The sequence below is a fragment of the Apaloderma vittatum genome, unplaced genomic scaffold (genome assembly GCF_000703405.1).
Source record: "Apaloderma vittatum isolate BGI_N311 unplaced genomic scaffold, ASM70340v1 scaffold4807, whole genome shotgun sequence".
NCBI lineage: Eukaryota > Metazoa > Chordata > Aves > Trogoniformes > Trogonidae > Apaloderma > Apaloderma vittatum.
This window is the reverse complement of record NW_009727717.1, coordinates 42,443-63,851: the sequence shown is the minus strand read 5'-3', so window position 1 is coordinate 63,851 and position 21,409 is coordinate 42,443. Positions and strand designations below refer to the sequence as shown.

The following is a 21,409-nucleotide window of genomic DNA, read 5'->3' as shown; positions in this document are numbered from 1 at the left end:
TCTTTAAGGTCCCTTCCAACCCTGACAATTCTATGATTCTGTGTTAGTAACGTGGTGATATATATCAGAATATCAGGAACTGGTTGTCAAATACTGCAATGATTAAAATGGCCGTAAAGAGTGGAGGGAGCAATAATTCCTCCTCTGCAAAGGCTCTTATCTGCAGGGTCCCTCAGGAATCCATACAATGGCATCATCTCTTTTATGTCTTCATGAAAACGTTGGGAAACAAAGATGCCATAGCCTTGACCCCATCAGCAGCATGCTGATAGCACACATGACTCCATTTCCAGTAGATATTAGTAACACATCTGTTCTTATGATAGAAGATGTGTAAGAAACACATTGCTGATGAAGTGCTTGTGGCCAGGTTCTGCTGAGTGTACGCACTCCTTCACTAAAATGGTTACATCAGTTTTCCCTGGGCTTGTGGTAAATTGGGTGACTAGGTAGCAACAATTTGTTCAACAGCTGCACTTTTACCTTCAGTCTCATCGTTTTACCCAGCAGAACAGTTGGCTGCTCTAATGGATATACGTACTGATATGATATAACTCATCCTGCCAAAAACTTAATTTGAAAAAACTACACAAAATGTAGGTAATAGAAGACTTGTCCTATTCCTTCCCTATAAGATTGAGACTCATTCATTTCCTTTAATCACCTTTTCGTGCCAGTTGTCATCTTGGTCCTGATGTATTGAAACAGAAAAAGGCTCAGGTTCCAGATATATCAAAAATTGAATTTTAATTTGTGGATCTACAAGAACTGCATTTCTTGGTGTCAGTGCAAATTAGAAAAAAACTATGATAAATTAAATGAGGATTGATGTGCTTTTTGTAGAAGAGGGTCAGGGCGTGATCATCCAGAGTCTAGCAGGTAATTCCAGAGCTGACCCAGAATTTAAAAGCTTATGGAGTCCTCTTATGAAAGTATTTTTCGTGTTAACTGGAATTCACAACTTATTTCCCTTATTAGCAAATCATCTGGTGCTACCAGGCAGAGATCTCTTTTCACTACTGAAACTTCCGCATGAAGGCACTCAAATAGTACTGGCAACCATAGAAAAATTATAAATCCTCATAAATTCTGACCTTCAGCGCGTGCCTGAAGTTATTTGTGTCTGGCAAACTTCAAAGATGCATGTAAATGATATGCTAAATTGCATTCAAGTGAAAATCAAAATAAAGATGCAATGAGCTGAATTTTAAAACAGTTCAGTGCAGATAAGCTGGTTTCTTAATTGCTGATGCATTTTTGTTTTAACAACTTCCTAGGTGTATTTGGGATTTGCAGTAAGCCTTACAAAAAGTATGTGTGGAATGGCAAGCTTCTGGAGGCAGTAAAAAATACTGTTCATCGTGACTGGCTGCTGTATATTATTCATGGATTCTGTGGGCAATCAAGTATCCTTTTAACGTTGCAACAAATGTTAGTTTATTGATATTTTTTTTAAAAAAAGTTTGAGCATGTGAAATGCATTGGATTATTTGTCAAGTACTTCCAATTTTAGAATTATTGGTTGGCTTTTATTTTCATTACTTTTCTAGGTTTTATGCTAAATAAGAAATACGTTTATGTTCTTGTAATAGGGCCCTGACAGAGGTAGACTCCATTCTCGGTGAGGCACTCTGACATGGGGTTTAGTAATAAAGAACTTGAGAGGATTTTAAGGCTCAGCTGTATTTTTTTTCACAGATGTTTGAGTCAAGAAGGGGAGAAAAGATAAACAGAACTGAATTGCTGATATAGAAATGTTTTTCTTATTAGTCTTCTTTAAAGCATTTTTTAGTAACTGAGATTTGCAGAAATTCTTTATTTGCTGTTTCCGTTGAAAGTGATGTCAGGCCTGTTGTGTAAAGAGAGTTGAGTAAACACTAGAACATCTGAAATCTTTTTCGATGACTATATATTCTTTAAAGTGGATAAATGAGTCTACGTACATTGTAGCAGGAGAAGAAGTCCAAATGCAGATCACACTCCAAAGAAATGCCATCTCAGTATCTTTGTTGATAAGAATTTAGTACACTAGGGAGACATTCTAATTCAATCATCAACAGTATCATATTGATTTAAAAGCCTGTCAACAAAATATCTGGGGAGGCGAATACAATTACAAAGTTAAGGTTAGTGGTATCTTTGCAGAATTAAATTTTACTTTTTCCTGATTTTAAGGTTGCTGGTCGTTGGCTTAGACTCCAGACAGCTAGATCTGTTTTCATATCACTATTTTTATTTTGTATCACTAGTTCATCTGTGGTCTCACTTAATCAAAGTAGTAGCTGTGGATCTGACCACCAGCATTTTGCCTGCAGCTACTTGGTGAGTGACAATAGCCTTTGCTCTAGCTATTTGACAAGCAAATGTCTTCTTCCCTCTTTCTTGTGCCTCCCTTATGCTAAGGAAGCAGCAGTAGTCACACCAGACATCCGATTCTATCTTTTTGTTTGTTTGTTTTTAATAAAAAGTAGCTTAAAAGAAAGCCAGCACTGCATCTGTAGCTGTTTGCCTCTGGCTTTCCATTGTTACTTAAGTAGTTGCAAATTTGCCTACTTTTCCAGACAAATAATTAGAGGGTGACTAATGTACCTCCTCTGAAAATAGAAGCTCCCAGGCTTTAATCCCAGAATTCACAACAGCTGTATTTGCAGCCCAAGGGGAATTTTCTGCTTATTTCACCTCCATTGTCACTTCATAAAATAGAAATACTTTTCTTCTGTATATTGCGAAAAGCAGTTGGTGTATTGTAATTTAGATTCCCATTTCAAAATTCCTAAAAAAAATTGTTGAAAAGGACAATGCTTTCTCTCAGCTGTAAAAAAAATTTGGTAGTGTACTCATCACTTGGTAAATCAGATGCTTCAGGGTCATTCTTTTCTAGAATTTATTTTTACTCACTTCAAGTAAATGAATGAAAAATTGCATGTGACATGTAAACCTTAACTTCTCTTTCAAGAATTGTTAATATACGGTCGCCCTATATATGTCACTCTGATAGCCAGAAGATCAAGCAAATTTGCTGGGACACGTTTTCTGAAACGAGGAGCAAACTGTATGGTAAAGTACATGGGATTTTAGGGATTCCTCCCTACCACCATAAAATATAAAAGTTTGAGCTTGACTAACTGGAGAAGTGAAATGTCTTAGAGGGTTGTTAGGGTTTTGGCTTAAATTATGCTATTAGATAATGTTACCACAGCTATCATTACATTTTTTAATTGAGGTAGTAAAGCTGTTCTTAAAATACTAAGTCTTAACCAGCAGTTCTTTTTTGCACTTAGAGATAATGTAGTTTCCCAAATAGAGAACAAATAAATAAATAAATCTGATACTATACTTTCAGGGACAGATGGACATTTAATCTTCAGTGGTGTTCTCATTGCTATGATTCGGTGTCTTACAGTTTAATTGTACTTTTTAATGATCAGTTCTCCTTCAGGCATGCAGCTCTGAAGTGTCATGTCTACATTGTGTATATTTCTGTTTGCTTTAGGGAGATGTTGCTAATGAAGTGGAAACTGAACAAATACTTTATGATGCTTCAGTTATGTCATTTTCTGCGGGGAGTTATTCTTCCTATGTTCAGGTTCGAGGATCTGTCCCTCTGTACTGGTCTCAAGATATTTCAACTATGATGCCTAAGCCACCCATAACATGTATGTACAAATTATTCATTGTGGTAGGTTATGGTTAGTGCTGTGTCCTTAAAGGAACCGCAGAGGGAATAAGTGAAAATTAAATGTGCAAAAATGAATGAATTGTCTATGCGTTTGTTCTTTAGGAAGCCATAATTTAAGGTAAATCAATGTTTTTAATAAACACCATGGCATACAGACATTCAACCATATAAAAAGCTGCATTTGATGTAATGGAATAGAAAAAATCTCTTCTTAGACTTCACATTCAGAAGTGGAATACAAACAACGTGTGTTTGAAATTGTGAGCTTTCTTTGTGCTTATTTTGTATACAAAGTAAGCTACATTGATCTTACTATTGTGCATAAAATTGTATACCTGTTAAAAAGGGTGGAAAATGTCTAAGCTAAGTTTAATGGGGCCAGAATAATTGCTCCTTGTAAGCATCTCGTAAAAGGTTTTATTAAGAAGTTGCTCTCAGTTTGCAAAAGGTAAGATTTATTTATTTTTAACAGCTTTTACATGAAAAGAGGGGTAAGTATGTAATTGTATCATTTATCAGAGAATTAGTATGTATTCTGTGAAGAGTAATTTTAAGGGAAAGTTATTTAAATTACTACAGCTCGCTTAATATCATCCTGAATATATGTATTTGTTGCAGTGGACCAAGCAGATCCTTTTGCACATGTTGCTGCTCTTCACTTTGACCAAATGCTTCAGAGATTTGGCTCTCCCATTATTATTTTGAATCTTGTGAAGGTACAATATCTTGAATGTGTTCTATATGTTATCTAATTTTTAATATGCTTATTTCTGTAGAGTGTCTGTGTAACTTTGGTTGTGTTCAAAAATAATAGTAACTTATAAATGGTGCATTTTCTTCATAAATGTCATCCTACAGAGTATAGTATATAGTTCTCTGTTTCCACTACCACCCTTCAAAAATAGAAGTTTCCCATGTTTGTAGACTTAGAGTAACCTTTGTTGCTTAGATGTAAGTCCAAACAAATTTGCCACTGAATTACTAAAACAGTATGGTACCATGCAAAGTGAGAGTTGATTGAGTTATTTGAGATACTGTGATGAAGACTTATCTTCTGTTGTTTGCTTCATCTGGTAGAATCGTGGAAGTATGAGCAGGAGAGGCAACTGAAGCATCAGGTGTTAGCAGACAGGCACTGCCACTGGCAGCAGGGCTGGACTCATGGGGGGAGTTTCATGATTGCTGCAATAATTCATTTCTCTCCTGCATGAGGGGCTGGGGTACAAAGCCTACATTCTCGTTGGCACTGTAATTTTGGTTATGACGTATTTGTGGCAGGGTTTGTCTGTTTTTCCATTCTGATCCAGCCTTTTGCTGTGGTGGTGTTTCTCTTCACATTTCAGTTTAATGTATTGATTTGTTTTGCTTGAGTCATATCTTATTTCTTTTTACTCTTTAAAAAAATCGTTTAATTTATCATGTTTTTCAGTAGAAAAGAGAATCTTCTTTGTGCGTGCAGGATCCATTCCTAATATAAAAAAATAGGGAAAATACTCAAGGAAGGCTTTTAAAACTCTAAATTGCGATAAATGGATGGGTAGTCTATTTTCTATTTCTAGAAGCTTTCCTGTGTAGGAGTGCTTTCAAGACTGTCCAAGAGTCTGTGGCATCAACTTAGGATACTATTTATTGGCAAGAAAATGATATTATCTTTTGCAGCCTTAGCCTTCAAAAACCACTATAGACCTTGACACGTGAATCATTATGTGCTTTTATTCACAGAGCTTTTGATACAGTGGCTGAAAATGCATCTGCCTCTTTCTCTCTCTGTAGATGCTCAATATTAGGATGCTAAAATTCATGTTCCTGTATTACTTTATGTACTGCTTGGGGTGGGGGGAAAGCAAGGACAGGAAGCCCCCAAGTCTGAACACCTTTTTTTGGATGTTTCTGTTGCTTTTACACATATGCTAAGCACTTCTATCTCCAGTACTTTTATTATTTGATTTATTAAGTGTTGATGAAATACAAATCTATGTCCTCCTATATCTGACTATCGTAGAAACTTATTAACTAGTAAAGACTGTATTAGGATTCTTTTGGGTTTGTTTATTTAGGACTGCTGTTAGATATTAAAAGTAATTTCTGTAACACAGATTATAGAAAACATATTGTAGAAAACATATGGTATATTCAGAGAATTGCAACATAATTCTATTTTTTTTAAATTATTGCAAAGCTGGGAGATGGGAGGTGTTGTTCCCATCTCTTGTCAGTAACAGAGAATTTACCTGGGTCCTCTTGTACCCTAGAACTGGATGGGATACTTTCCTCTCTGTCTTTTTCCTTGTCTTTGTCCATTTCCTCTGTACTACCACTTCTGTTTCCAGGTGCTCCTCTTTGGTCTTATAGGGTTCCATTTTTCAACCAATGAATATGCACAGTTTAAAGAGATGACTTTTAGTACTAGTACAGATCAATTGTTAAAAACTCAGAATGTTTAGATTTTTCTGTCTCTTCTGTTCTTAATTTAATTGTTCTACTTAGGAAGAACTGCCCACTGTTGTTACAGCTTCCACTTTTAATTTCTGTTATATATACATATATGTATAGGTATATGGGTATGTACATTTGTTAATGGAAATTGTAATGTTAATTTCCTTTTCTTTTTATTAAAGGAACGTGAAAAAAGAAAGCATGAAAGGATTCTTAGTGAAGAACTTGTCGCTGCTGTGACATACCTCAACCAGTTTTTACCTCCAGAGCATGCAATTATATATATACCCTGGGATATGGCCAAATACACGAAAAGGTAGAAAAGATCCTTCTGTGTACTCTTAGCCACAATGCACATAACTCTGTGCTACTGAGTGTGGTGCTTTTCAGTTGGATTTAGCTTAGGAGTGATAGGAAAATTTTACTAAGATCTATGGACACAATAAAACCTCAGCTTCTTGAAGCATTTTTAATGTTTTCTATGGTTTCTTAGCAAAGTTAAGCATGACCTGAAAAATGAAATTCTCTGCTAAGGAAAAATTTTAGAGAAAAGGCACAAAAAAGCCATCCACATTCACTTCCTATTTTGAGTTAGTCAAAACACTGCATTTTGGTCCATTTTAGTAATTGAATTTGTTGATGTAAAAAAATTTGGAAAGCGATGGATTTCATATAAATCACTCTTTGCCATTTCTTCTTCCAAAAGGAAGTGAGAGCATTCATTTCAATGTTATAAAACATTTAGATTATTAAAAGCATGTATCTTTGAAAGGCAAATATATTCGTTAACTTTTTATTCTATAATGAATAAAAAAATAGAATATGTGGAATAATATAATAGAATGCCATACTAGGGTCGTGTGAAAGGGCTAAATGTTTTTCCTAAATGTAGAAATATTTACAAGGCACAAACATTTTAAATCTACAGATGTAGATAGCTATTCTTAAGTGACACACAACTCAGTTGTGAAGTTCTCTGATCTGCATCTTATAATGCCACACACAAAAATAAATGTTACTGAACAAAACAGCACCTTGCAAACAGAATGAGGGAATCTGATTTAGCATAATCGTATATCTTTTTTTTTCACTCCTTCTTATTTTGTGAATCACAGAAAGTTTGGTTAGTGTGATATACAAGTCAAGGAGTTCCAGAATTTTTAAGTCTTCCACTTCTCGTTTATGTAATATGCTTTATTAAAAAGCAAGTAAGATTGTCTGCTTCTTATGTCTCTAAAATCTAAGAAAACTATCGACATAATTACTGTTGGCTAAATAAAGCTGTAATGTGAGTCTTCCTTTTTGTTAATAAAAGATTTACCAAGCAGTGAATTTCTTTTTAGTATTAATGTATCTTGACTGTGTATATTGTTTTTTTCTCTCCACAGCAAACTTTGCAATGTCCTTGATAGACTGAATGTGATTGCAGAAAGTGTAGTTAAGAAGACTGGATTTTTTGTCAATCGACCTGATTCCTACTGCAGTATCTTGCGGCCAGATGAAAAGTAACACATAATTTAACTGATACATAGTCAATAATAACTGCATCTTGGAAAGTTTTCTGGGATTTATTTGTCTATTACATTATTTCTTATTTTAAGGTTTAAATTAATGTGAAAAAATTAACACATTTATTAAGTTATAGCTAAAAGAATTGCAGTCAGAGACACATGTTAAGAAGTACTCACTGAAAAAGTACAGCTGCGCTGCTGCTGTTCTACTTTTAATGAATTCTTACTTCAAAACAATATTTGTAACTTGTAATCTGTGCCATGTGTGCTTGCATAAAGGGATATAAATTTTAATTTGTAGGATTTTAATTGTCACCCTTTTTCACTGAGCAGATCAATATATAGTATTATCTGTTATTTTTAAAAATGTTTTGTAAGGCATTCTGGTTTGTTTCTCTTCCAGGTGGAATGAACTGGGAGGTTATGTTGTTTCCACTGGTCGCTTGCAGGTACTAAAATATACTTTATTAATTCATAATTATAGTGATGTAGGTCAGCACTTCCAAAGTGCCAGTGAACCATTTCACTTAGATGCCTGACTGGTGATTCACAGAGTAATCTTAAATTAATATTTATGGTAAACAGCATTATTATTCTCCATCCCAGAAATCTAATCGGGAAATAGTGCTTAAGTTCTTGTGTGGTACCACAAAACCTTATGCTGCTGGAATTGTATTTTGCTGCAGACGGTCTTAGAAATGCTCATATTCTAAACTAGTTTCCATTACTATTTGGCATGTAGTTTTACCAGCGCGGTGAAAGTTAAAACAGCAGCATTTTAACAAACTGCATAATATAATGTTATACAGAGGAGGTGAGGAATAAGCATACTTAAGCCTGGTGACATAGTCATATACATAAAAATAGGTTATTAAAAGCATTTACACCGGTGCTGCATATTCTGTACGTTGTTAGAATTTCCATCACCGGAAGAAAATAAAACTAGAAACACTACTATTTTTAAGGTCCAAAAAGTGCTGGCTAAATTATAGACCATACAGTACTAGATTTATACTTGAATGTTATATTCTATTAATATATAATGTATAATATTATATGTGGTAATATATATTCTGACCACAAGGCATATTCTTAAGAAGCATTAGTTGCTTTTGACTTAGCATTTATAGTATTATACTTGTGAGTTAGAAAGCATGTGACCATTCCTTTATTAGCTGATCACTGGGATGTTTGCTGAGGGCTGATAAACAGCAGAGTAGATAGAATTTGATCTGTTTTAAAATAACACGTATCAACACTAGTTAGAACTCTTAATGTTAATCTTAAAGGTTTACCTGTATTAAGGGAATGATTTTTTTGTCTGTCTTTCAACTTTAATCACTTGAAGTAGTCACCATTGGCACGCATGTAAGCATTTGGATGACAGTTCATCATAGAATAGGCATCTTGTGAGTCACATCTGAAAAGTGCTTCTTTACTAAGGCAATAAAAGTTTAGCTGACTAGCTTGGATATGGCTGTATATATTTGAGCTGAAGAATTGCCCGTGCTGTTACAGTAAAATCTGTTTCTTGCAGATGCTCGTATTATAAAATAGCTTTGTGTGCATTACAGAATAGATGAATGGTGGTGCAAGCAGCATAAAAGAGTATGTGCATGGCTGTGGCTGTCAACATGTGTGTTGGTCCAGATATAGAAGCTTAAAATATAAGCACCGTCACAGTAGAACCACAGCAAGTTAGAAGTGTGTTGTATTTTTTTTGCAGTAGTTACAGCATACTTGAAAGTAAGACCTTCTTTGCTGAAGTATCATAGCTTTTCTTTTTAAGGGAAAGCTTTAGGGCTGTTTCTGTGTTGAAGGAGAGATGCAGCTGATGTGATGATGGAAGCAAGAATACTTTGAAAGTAGGCATTACAGCAGTCTGATGTGGCTTGCTAGAGATGAATTACTTTTGAATGGTTTTTTTTAGAAATGCCTTTCCTTGAATTCTTGTGAACTGATGTAATTTGAGTTTTAGAAAGTCTTGGATAGTAGGTAGAACTCATGAGTGCAGTAATTTTTTACTTAAGAAAAATCTTATTTGGATTGCTTTACTAGACTGGAGTTCTCCGAACCAATTGTGTGGACTGTTTAGATCGCACTAACACAGCCCAATTTATGGTGGGAAAATGTGCTTTGGCGTACCAACTCTATTCGTTGGGGTTGATTGATAAACCAAATTTACAATTTGATACGGATGCTGTTAGGTAAGCATGTCCTGGTGGGTTTGTGTTTGTTTTTTTTTAAATCAAGAGATTTAGGAAAACTATATCTATCTAGAAGAACAGTGCAATTCCTTCTATTGGACTGATTTAATGTTTATTAATCCAAGTTTAAAAAATCTTACGTACTTGCAATCTTCTTGAGAAAATCCAGTCACACTGAATATTTGCTCTTCAGGAAAAGTATGTTAATGAGAGTTCCTAGAAGATAACTGCTTGACTTCATTCTCTTTAAATGCCTAAACTTTAAGCTAAGAATTTCAAATAAATGTAACAAAAAAAAATCCCAGGCTTTTACACTTAGCTCACTTGCTTGAGGCTGAAAATGAATGTGAAACAAGTACATGGTTTAAAGTAGAATGCCAAACTGACATTTATATAGAAGTATATCTTACCTTGCTACTTTTCCTTTAAAGAAAATATGTGCTTTTTGATTCATTGAAAACAAGTGTTCAGCAAAGTTGTTCTCTCAGTGTCAATGATACTTATTCAAGCATCCTCAAACCATTTAAGAAAACCCAGCATTTAAACTGGAGTGCTTTGGGCATCAGGAGTAACTAAGCTACTTAATTTGTGAATATGCTTCAGAAATTAATGTAAGTCCTTGATGTGATGTGTTTTTATTCCTTAAAACTGTTGTCATGACTGTGAAACTTAAGGATTCATTACTGGTTTTGATGAGTGCTTTGATAGTCATAGAACATGGAGATGTGGGAGAAGAAAATATATTGCTTGTTAAACAGAAAGACTTCATTAGTACAATACCTTATTATTTCATCTCTTAGAATAATATTTACAGCAGTTTGATAGATTACACATTTTTGTTTTCGTTCAGATTATTTGAAGAATTGTATGAAGATCATGGAGACACGCTTTCTCTGCAGTATGGAGGTTCTCAGCTTGTTCACAGAGTAAAAACCTACAGAAAGATAGCTCCATGGACTCAGCATTCCAAAGATATTATGCAAACGCTCTCAAGATATTATAGTAATGCTTTCTCAGGTAAATTTAAAGTGCTTTCTTTTAAGCCGTTATTTAAAAAGCATCTTCCTTGTGATGTTTCAGTAATCTGCACTGGGTATTCTGATCTGATGAAGTATTGATATCCTGTGCAAATGCATGTTACAGCATGCAGCTTTATTTGACAAATGTGTAAGAAGTAACTTGATGTAAGGAGTATTTATAAAATGTCAACATGTAGCACTGAAATTGCCAGTGATATTTGTAGATCAATAGGGAAGCAGGTAGCTGTTATAGAGCTGTTAAAATGATAGACAGAATAGCTTCAACAAATACAAGGAAACTGGTAAAACTAAACACAAGTAGAAGGCTTCAAGTGGAGTATTTCTTGTGATGTTCCTGGGGACTTCAAACAAAAAGCAAGCTCCAATGCACGTATTGTTTTGTGGGAATAGAAGCTACTAACTGTTGAATCTGGTAGAGGAAACAAAATTAAATTAATAAAGCAAGGTCCGCCAAGTAAGTAAGCTATTTTTTTTGGTAAATAAGTTGTAAAATTGGTTTACTACTTTGCTAGCTCCTATGAGTCACTGATACTGTTCTACTTTGTTCTGGACAACACTGCTGAGAGAAAAGCTCTTTGAAAAATGCTTAACCGTACCTTATGCAACGTGACTGAAAAAGAAAAAAGCTTAGTATTTTTAGAAGTCACGAGAAGGATCTAGAAGAGTGAACAAAGGAGAGTCTAAGACATGTCAGAATGACAAACACTGAGTGCTGCCGTGTTCTAAATGTGGTGTCAGTCTGTAACTTTTTCAAAAAAGCTGGATAGCCAGGAAAGGAAGTAGCATTGCTGGGTTTTGGTTGTCTTTTTTTTTTTTCCCCCCCCAGAAGACTGCAATTATTTAGCTTTCATATGAACTTTAAAACAGTGAGCTGGACACTGTCTAGAATACTTCAGTAATCTCTGGTTTCTTTGGCCAAAGTTATTACTTTTGTTAGTGACCATTCTGTGTATGTAAGAAAATGTGAGAGCACGACTTTTGAAGTAGTGTTTCTGAATGTAATTCATGTCATTTGTGTATCATATTTGCCCAAATTAAATAAGAAATGGAGAGCTTGTTTATTTCAGTGATATATTCTCTTATTATTTGCAGTGGCAGTAAGATACTGCTTCATCAAATCTTGTACCGATAAGTACAAGATGGAACAAAGCTCTGAAGCTGTTCACTTTTATGCCAACCACTTAACTGGTTAGGTCTGTTTGCAAGGACAGTCACAATATGCATGTGTTTTAGTACTAAAAGAATTTGTTCTGAAAAAGATGTTACAGAAGAAAGAAAGAATACATAATGAAAAAAATCCATCTTGTCACCTGAGCAAACTTGTAGCTGTGTACACAAACCGATGTTAGTCTTCACTGAAGTCAGTATGAAAAATGAAAGTTTCATAAAGATGCTGCACACTTCGCTCAGTTTATGGTTTCGGTATTTGAAACATAACAGTCAGTGTTTTAGTTACTGCGTTTTTAGTATGAAATCTTGAAAGATTCATTCCAGTGAAAGTTCATTGTCCAACACTGCCTGTTCAGATGGCATCTGCAAGCCCTCTAATGTGACACACCGAGTTTATTTTATTCTTGAAATTTTTCTCAGAAAGCAGAGATAAAGGAAGCATTTTTTAAAAAGATTCTGGTTTGCTGTATTGCACTTGTTAGTACCCATCGTATATCGTTTAAAACACAATTAAAAGTCTGAGGGCTGGCCAATTCATGAGCCAGCATTTCCTTGCATTTCTAATCTGAGAAACCTGCAAATTTTATGTACCACTAAAAGATTTTAGTGATTTGCTTATGTCATGCAGAATATCAGATTCAGAACAAGATTACAAGCAGGCTGCTAACAGTGCCTCCTAAATAAATCACTTAGCCACAATTATCTATTTTAAAATATACATGATTGTAAAAAATAAGAAAATTATTTCATCTATTGATGTCAAAGCTCTTAGGATAATCACTACTAATTAAGTTGTACAGATGAGAAAAAGTAAGGTGTGTATTGATTGCCTGGAGATATTAATCCAGTAGATAAGACTTGGACTTTAAAGAAAGATAATTATGAATGCAGCTTCACTCTAATTCATGGTACATGGCTTAGCTTTTATATAGATTTTCTGTACCTATAAATTTGTAATATGTTGCTTATATAATAGAAGAGTGAAGAATTTAAAAAATGTACTCAGAATCAAGTTAGTGACAGAAAAATAGAAGAAAACCAAGGTTTCGTTCTAAAAGTACAGGACAATTAATTTTATGGTAACTTAAATATTACAGATTTAGACAAACATTCTGACCCTTTTTTCATGCATGTTTTTAATTCTGGGATTTGAGAATAGTACAGTGTCCAATGTAGTTTGGGAAATCAACTGTTTGAAGTACCCTGGTTATGAGCAAATTACTTGTACCAAAAAAACCCATAATCCAACTAAGAATTAGGTGTCCTTTCAACACCCTCTGAGGCAGGCATTCTAACATTTTTTTTCATTTATGGTTGTCAAAGAACTTAGGTAATAGTATTGCAAATAACATTCTTCTAGTTTATATGCCTTTAAAGCAATGTGACATTGCAGACTTCACTGCTAGGCTTGCAACATACATAATAAGCTTCTGGAATCTGAAATAATCTGTTTATCCACAAACAGGACTGGACATAGTAAACTACCTTGTAGTACTGGGTGAAAGTCAATTTAATTACTATAACCTTTTAGTCATGAGATGTTACAGCCCCATTTGTGTTGAATCTCTCATGATTTAGTAATTTGTCGTGTGGTGCAGTTGCAAACTCAGGTTGAGAGCAGTAGATTATTTTAGACTAATCCAATTAAACAGCCCCTTCAGTTCCTGTTTTCTCAAACAGTCTTAAAAATATGCCAATATACACGTACATTGCAGTATCTTTTGCAAAATCAGTGCAGTCTTCCTGGTACATAATTATAGCATTCAGTGCTAACAGTAAAGGGAGAAAACCTGTTTGCTCTTTTGTATTTGCTCCACAGTACATTGACACATTCTTACTTATTTATTTTTGAAAAGAGAGATTTTTTTTTTCCTACCCAGATAAGAAAATTGATCTGAAAAGCTCGATATCTTGTTTTCTCTGGCCAGTGATTCAAAGAAAGACAAAAACTTTCATTACGTTTGTTGAAGATTAAGTCATAAAATTGTTCAAGCCTTAATGTAAGGAACGGGGGAGGATTGTCACTTTTCAAGTTAGCTGTCTGCTTCCCTGGTCACATAAATGTTTGTGTCTGCTTGAAGACTTACGCCCCAAGAATCTTTTATGGAGGTTTGGGGTTTTTTACCTGGTTTTAAATTGTGGGTTGAGAAGTAAGACAATAGAAGGACGTTTTCTGCTAAATGTCCTATATTTCTGTTAAGTTTAAAACACAACTGAAACAGCAAATGCTACTATAGACCATTTCTAACGGTGAATTGGTTAATTCAGTTGATATGAGTTTAAGTTCAAGCTGTTTTTCACAGAACAAATTTCACTTAGTTTTATTTCATTTTAGCATCTATGATGTTAAGTAGTGACGTAGTTTGTTAACTGAATTATCTTCTTATACTTTAGTTGTTTTACAGTTAGTTAGCAATTTCAGTATGTCTTCTGTTCGGGGAAGATGAAGCAATGGTAAATGAGCTTTCAGAAATTATTACCAATTTTAATGTGTTTGCTCAAGTTAGTTAATTTTGTCTCTAGGGCTCTTCCAGTTTTCTATGCTTAAAGTACACAGAGCTTTCTGGGGTTTTGTTCAGCACTTTCTTTAAACCACTAGCTAAATAACTTACCAGAAAGAGAGAATAAATGTTATTGCGTATAACTTTTCCTTTCTTTTTAATTCTCACTGTCCTTAACAAGTGAAGTTTTTTAATTGTTGGGTTGCTTTTTGTTTGCCTTTTTTTTTCTTTTCTCCAGACTATTTTACTGAGTTTTCATTAGCTTTCTTGGACTGTTCCTGGCCTTCCAAATTATCTCCTTATGTCTTGGTGACACTATTTTGCAGAAACAATATGCCTGCAATCCATAAGGAACTACATAAGCTTTTCAGTATTAATATGAGAAGAGTTATTGTTTATAAGTTGATCCTCTTAAAAAAACAAGGAAGCTCAGGAGCCCGAGGGAAGATAAAATAAGTATCTTTTTGGCAGAGTGCTCTGAAGGGACAGTAAAAGTGTTTGGTGAGAGTATTAGTGGATAGAAAAGGAAAAAAAAAGCCAGATTCCGGATGAAAGGCCCTCTAAGTAGAGAAGGGAAGCCAAGCAACATCAAGAGGTTCTCCCTTTCTTTTCCTTTTCCTGGTGCCTTGCTCTGTTACATCATGTGGCTTTTTACGGAAGATTCCACTTCTAAATATTGACCTCGACTATTGCACACTTCTGCAAAATGCCATCCTTTTCTATAATCCTATTGTTCTACACAGCACTTCATTTGTCAGCTGCTTCTGTGTCTTAATTCCCTGTAAAAAATATTCTGTGCTGTGCAGAGGGAAGAGACATTCCAGTTCTGGCAAGAAGGATGTATTGACTGAAACTTTGGTGGTGGCAGAGATCCAACTTTGTTCTTGCTGTCATACCACTGCTTTGTGGATTCTGCCTTTTTTTTAACCTGCTTTCTGGTATATAGAGACTTTAATTTGTCTTTTTGATGCAGTGTGTAGCTAAAGGGACACTCAGCTCTTGTAATACTCTCTTTGAAATGTGGAGAGAAATGAGGCAGTAGCAATCTCTATGGAACTAGTCTGAACTCTTCTTTGTCTGATGATGACTGAAGTGGAGACTAGAGTGGAGATGAGAGCTTTCCATATACTAATTCCACAGAGCACAAATAGAGCTCAATTCTCCACCTATTCCCCTGTAGCTTATCCTTTGTGTGTAAGCCTTCCTCTACCCTTAGGACCTGATGATCTTAAGGTCCTCTCCAACCTTGATGTTTCTATGAATCTGGGATTCTATGACTCTATCTGCAAATTTGTCTATATCAAAGTTCACCATCCTCAAGCCCTCACCTGAGTTCAGGATTTCTTCATATCTGTTGTAACTCATCTTATCTGCAGCTGGGTAGCAAGAGAGATTTTAAAGATGTACGCAAATAACATTTCTTGTCATGCTTCATCTACAGTGGTATGTAACTACTGGATTTAAGCACTTGCCTTCTTTAGTTTGGTGAAGCTTAGAATACAAGAGAATTTGATTTAAACCAACAGGAAAAAAAGAGTCGGAATTATTAAAAGGTGTTTATGAAGTTTAATCATTTTACTGACTTACGTTTTGGCTAGAAAAACCCGAAGAATTCATAGCTTGTGTGTTATGTGGGAACCTTGTGTATTGTATGGTTACTGTTTAGTTTCATGAAATCATCCGTTATTTATACTGCAGTAAATCATCATGACATGTCAGTTTTCCTGAAACATGCGTAAATACGTGCCCATGCTTCATGCATACACGTATATGCAGAGATGGGAGATGGGGCTGCAGCGTGAGGTCTCACTTCTGCAAAGCCTTGAAGCAGAGCCTCAGCTCCTGCGAGAGAAGCCAAGGAAAGAGGCAGTGCTGCTCCCAGCCCCACGTGCGCTGCACCGTGGCAGAAGGTCAGGGCTAAAGGAAGTTTTCGTTACGGTGGTTGAAGCCCAAAGGTCCTTGTAGAAATCGTAGGACATACACACTTTGTTTGTGAGGATCAAACTTAAGCAAATGTCTGAATGGGCTTGAGCTCTGCAGTGTTCCTGGCGTTAAGTGTACCTCTTGTCTAACAGATGCAGACAGGCAAGATTCTATCAATCTCTTCCTGGGAGTATTCAAGCCTACTGAAGGAAAACCTCATCTCTGGGAACTACCCACTGATTTTTATTTGCATCACAAGAACACCCTCAGTCTCTCGCAGTCCAGGCGAAGGTATTTTGCTGTTTTATGGGATTTTTTTGCTTGGTATTGCTCTAACAGATTTAAAAAAAAAATATGTGGTGCTAACCAAATAATTTGGTCAGCCTTTCAAAACTTTGCTTGCTGTTTAAGTTTTTGTAAAAAACCGTCAAGAATTTACACAAAATGTTGGATCTTTTGAAGGATTTGCTTTGGTTTGTTATTTTTCCTGTTGTGCTGAAAAAAGACACTTCGTTTAATCTAAAATTTTGTCCTGCAGTGTGAAATACATCACTATTTTACTGAAGTACAATTACAACTGTCTCATTAAGTAATATACAAATGCATTTTTGATGGTCAAATTTATTAACTTGTTGTTGTGTTTAGGAGGTAAGGATAGCCTTTGTTTATTAAGTGTAATGCACTTAGTCTGCAGCTATGCACACCAAGAAGCCCATGATTTTCTGCGTACCTTTCAGCCATATGTAGCCTGTTTTGAAGCCTGTTTGTCTTCATTTTCATTCCACTGAAGATGAATGATAATATACAGAAATAATAGAGCTAAAGCATAGAATTTTTAAAGTAGTTTTAGAGTGTTTCACAATAAATACCATGTGTAAGAAAAGAAGAAAAATAATAAAGACAGTACTAGACTTGTTAACTATATCATCTCTTTTAGGAATTTTATTGCTTCTACCTGCTCATTTTGCAAGCCTTAAAGCTCTGTATCAGAAATGGTAGTTCTGCACATCTGCACTTAGATTTTAGTCTGGGGAAAATCGCAAGTGTTTACACAGTGCGTTCAATCCCCGTTGACGGTTTATTCCATTAACACGTTGTGGCAGCTGGTATGTGATATGCCTGTTTCTAAATTTCGGTCCTTTTGTATTGTCTCCTGAGGCTTCCTGATCAAGTGTACATCCAACTGCTATTTCAGGCACACATGAAACACGCAAAATTAATTTTATTGCTTATTGGTTCCAAACATTATATTAAAAATGAATTCAGCTGATATATTACAAACCTATGAATGTCCTAGTCTCCTTTTAATGTGTTATGCTGTCAACAACTGTCTCTTACTTGTCACAGATACTGTTTTCAAATGAGGTGGAACATTTTTTAAAAAAAGTTGGTGTTCTTCATTTACTTGTTAGTTTTACATTTTATTCTGCCCAGAATTTCTTCTGAGCACTTATACAACCAAAGTGTTTTCTCATGTGAACAAATTGACACCTCCATTTAATAAATCATTAGGTATAAACAGCTCTTCCAAGTATTTTTTGTTTCTACTAAACTGTGGACAAGTTCTTCGTATAACTTCTTTCTGCCTCTCTGTGCAGTACCTCTTTTGGATTATTTGGGCACAGCAGCAAAGGAAATAATGAAAACTCATAATGAAATCAAGGACATAGGAAGATAAGGAAGATTTTGTTTCCTGTCATTGACTTCTTTTGACTCTGTGCCTTTCCTGTATTGTATTTGCCTCTCCATCAGAAAGAAGATGAGTATAGAATAGATGAGATAGAATAGATGAGATAGAATAGAATAGAATAGAATAGGATCATTCAGGTTGGAAAAGATCCTTGGGATCATTGAGTCCAACCAATAACCCTACTCTGCATAGCTCAGCCCTAAGCTGTATCACCCAACACCACAACTAAACACATCCAGGGATGGTGACTCAACCACCTCCCTGGGCAGCCTATTCCAGTGTCTGACCACTCTTTCTGTGAAGAATTTTTTCCTAATGTACAGTCTAAACCTACCCTGTGGCAGTTTGAAGCCGTTCCCTCTTGTTCTGTTGCTAATCACCTGTGAGAAGAGACCAGCACCAACCTCTTTACAACATCCTTTCAGGTAGTGTCATGTGCACTTTCATATAATTTGTAATTCATGTGAAAGGATGGTGAATATGGAAGAGGAAACTTTCTGTTGCCACATTACGTATCACTTATGCAAGCAGCAAAACTGGATATGCCTGCATAGTTTCTGAAGGCACTGGAGAAAATGGCTTGTTAGCATGGCCTGGTACAGTATTTCCAGAAGAGATGGGACCATCAGGCATAACTCATTCCTATCTGTCCAGGACATACACAGTTCTTGGATTGGAAGTGTGTTGCTCTCCCTGTTCTTCACCATTTGCTAAGTCCCACTAACAAGTCTGTCTCTGGGCATTGTTTCTGCTCCAGATGGCTACATTGACATGAGTAGGAGATAACTGCATTAATATTCTGATTACAGCCCTTACAGTATTGTGAATACACACATATTTGTACTAAAAATCAGTAAAGACAAAATGTCAGCCCGAGTAATGAAATAAACTATCAGTATAATTTAGATAAGAAATTAAAATGTGTTTGAGAAGAGAACATAAAAATATGTATGAATACATGAATGAAAGATAAAACAGGCTTTATTTTATGAATGTTGCTTGACTTCATCTGTTTTTCAGAAATCCTGAAAAAGCTTCCAGCAGGGCGTATTTTTTGCTGTTAGCTACGCCAACATATAGTTCTCAGACTTAGACAGCTGTCACATCACAATGCATTTCTGTGTCTAGAAGTAAATGACAATCTGACAATTTTATTACCATTGACCTTCATCTCTTCATACCCTTTTCCTAAATTTTAGGATCTGGATAACAAGTGGTGGGTTGAGTACGAGTTGATGCTTTTTTTGTTGTGTTTGGGTTTTTTTTTTAAGACCAGAACAAGAGAAATATGTAAATACCTTCTACCTTCTACTAAGACCTTAATTTTTAGTACTGTTACAGGTAGGCATCTGAAATGTATTTTGTTTAGTGGAACAAAACCACTCCTCTCTCCATACTTGTATTGAGCTTCATGTGTTTAACTTCAGTGGCCTGAGATCAAATTAGTACAGTGTTGAAATCTTCCATCCAAGGATAATTCTTTATTTTCTTCCACAACTGAATTGAAAACAAACGTTTACTATAGTGATGCTGTGTGGTTGGGTAGTTGTTATGTGCAAATGTTTCGGCTGGATATAAGAGCAAATTTTCTGTATCAATTGTGTGTCTGTTTTCCCTGTACAGCTATACTTACTGGTGGACCACAGGTGTGCTAAAGCATTTACCTCTTCCTTTTGATGAAGGTAGGAACTATATTTGCTCCTTGCTTCAGAGAGTATCTTGAAAAAGAAGTTTTACTCACAACCGTTTTTTAACTTTTAGATCGCAGATCAGGGAGGGGGAGATGTTTTTATAATGTTTGTGGATTTTTTTCCTCAGAATGGGCTGATTTTTCAACCGCAGGATGCACAAGATACCTAATTGCCTAGAACTTGACCTCCATATGTTTATGTGCCATGGCACGCCTCATTCTTTTTTTTTTCTTGCTTATTAAACATACATTTGTAGTCATGCTGATGATTACATTCCTGTTGCAGATAACAGGATATACCTACTGTGTTTTGTCTTATTTCTCTGGGATATTGTGGAGTATGTTTTATTAGGAATTGTGAAGGGAAATCAAATTATGGTGGTCAGTAATGCATATCTATTAAAGATGTGCTGTGCTTCTTCTCAAGATCGTATTTTCTTTTCTTAGAAGGGATATAGTTGTAGGAAAATGTGTGGTAGGGTGGCTACATAAGCAGGCTACTGTTTGTTTAGATTTTTGCAGAGTCAGTAATTGTTAGTACAAATATCTTTTTTTTTTTCCATAGTGACATGTACTGAAAATAGACACAAGTTGACAGTGAAAAAATTCCACAAATATGAAGAAGAAATTGATATCCACAATGAGTTCTTTCGACCGTATGAGTTAAGCAGTTTTGATGAAACCTTCTGCTTGGCAATGACCAATTCTACACGGTATATTGTATTCCAGAATCATAGAATATTGTCATGTTTTGTGACTATAAATCCTTAAGTGGAAGTTGATTTGGTGTGAATTAAATATACATTTAATTTATTTGTTTAAATTTGTGTAACAATGTTTTTTGTGTGAAGTTTGTTCTTTTAGTTTTTCTTTTTTTAAAGTTCAAATTTAATGAACATCTAGGAACCGCATCACAGTACTGAAATGGAAATGCTAATCTAAAAAAATTCAGTTAAGGTAGCACCTAAATTCCCAGTTATTTTCTATTACAGGGTGCCAGATGTCTGGGCACTTGAAGGCTGAACATTTTTCTCTAAACTCAGCTCAGAGAGGCTACCTTCAAAGCAGTTGTTTTCTCATTTTTCTGCTCTCATTTTACAATTGTTTTCTTCAGTTCATTGGGTTCTCAAAGATATTTTTTATTGTTTTAGTTTTGTTTGTTTATTTGTTTGGTTTTGTTGTGGTTTTTTTTGTGGTTGATTGGTTGGTTGGTTGGGGGCTTTTTTTACCAATCAGCTGGATATTCTAAACATAATCTTAGTCACTCTTTATCTCAAACACTTCCAGGCAGGTTTTGTTGGGTGTAGCTTTTTGGGCAAGTGTTTTGAAAACAATGTAACTGAGTTACAGGGCTTCGTTAGCACAGGAATGGAGCACATTGCTCTAGTTTCCTTGTCAAGTGGTTGTGTTTGCAGCTGTTTTATGGGACTAAATAATGAAAATGAAAGCTTTTTAAATACCTAGGGGGGTTATACTTACATGTCTTTTACATATAATGATGAAGTTAGAACTTTATTTCCTTCTATAATGTCATTTTTTTAATCTGAGGTAGATGATAGAGG

General features: G+C 35.3%; 1 protein-coding gene across 1 annotated transcript in view; it reads left to right on the top strand.

Moving 5' to 3' along the window:
- The window catches only part of FIG4 (FIG4 phosphoinositide 5-phosphatase), a gene marked incomplete at its 5' end in the record, with an annotated part of 57,874 nt that overhangs the window by 12,983 nt on the left and 23,482 nt on the right, over nt 1-21,409 (top strand). Inside the window, 12 exons of the mRNA XM_009873766.1 lie at nt 1,278-1,406; nt 2,957-3,057; nt 3,494-3,656; nt 4,298-4,395; nt 6,298-6,431; nt 7,504-7,620; nt 8,030-8,075; nt 9,685-9,833; nt 10,684-10,850; nt 16,620-16,758; nt 19,781-19,839; nt 20,413-20,560. Coding sequence (XP_009872068.1) covers nt 1,278-1,406; nt 2,957-3,057; nt 3,494-3,656; nt 4,298-4,395; nt 6,298-6,431; nt 7,504-7,620; nt 8,030-8,075; nt 9,685-9,833; nt 10,684-10,850; nt 16,620-16,758; nt 19,781-19,839; nt 20,413-20,560 — 1,450 coding nt within the window. The remainder of the gene's footprint in view (nt 1-1,277; nt 1,407-2,956; nt 3,058-3,493; nt 3,657-4,297; nt 4,396-6,297; nt 6,432-7,503; nt 7,621-8,029; nt 8,076-9,684; nt 9,834-10,683; nt 10,851-16,619; nt 16,759-19,780; nt 19,840-20,412; nt 20,561-21,409) is intronic.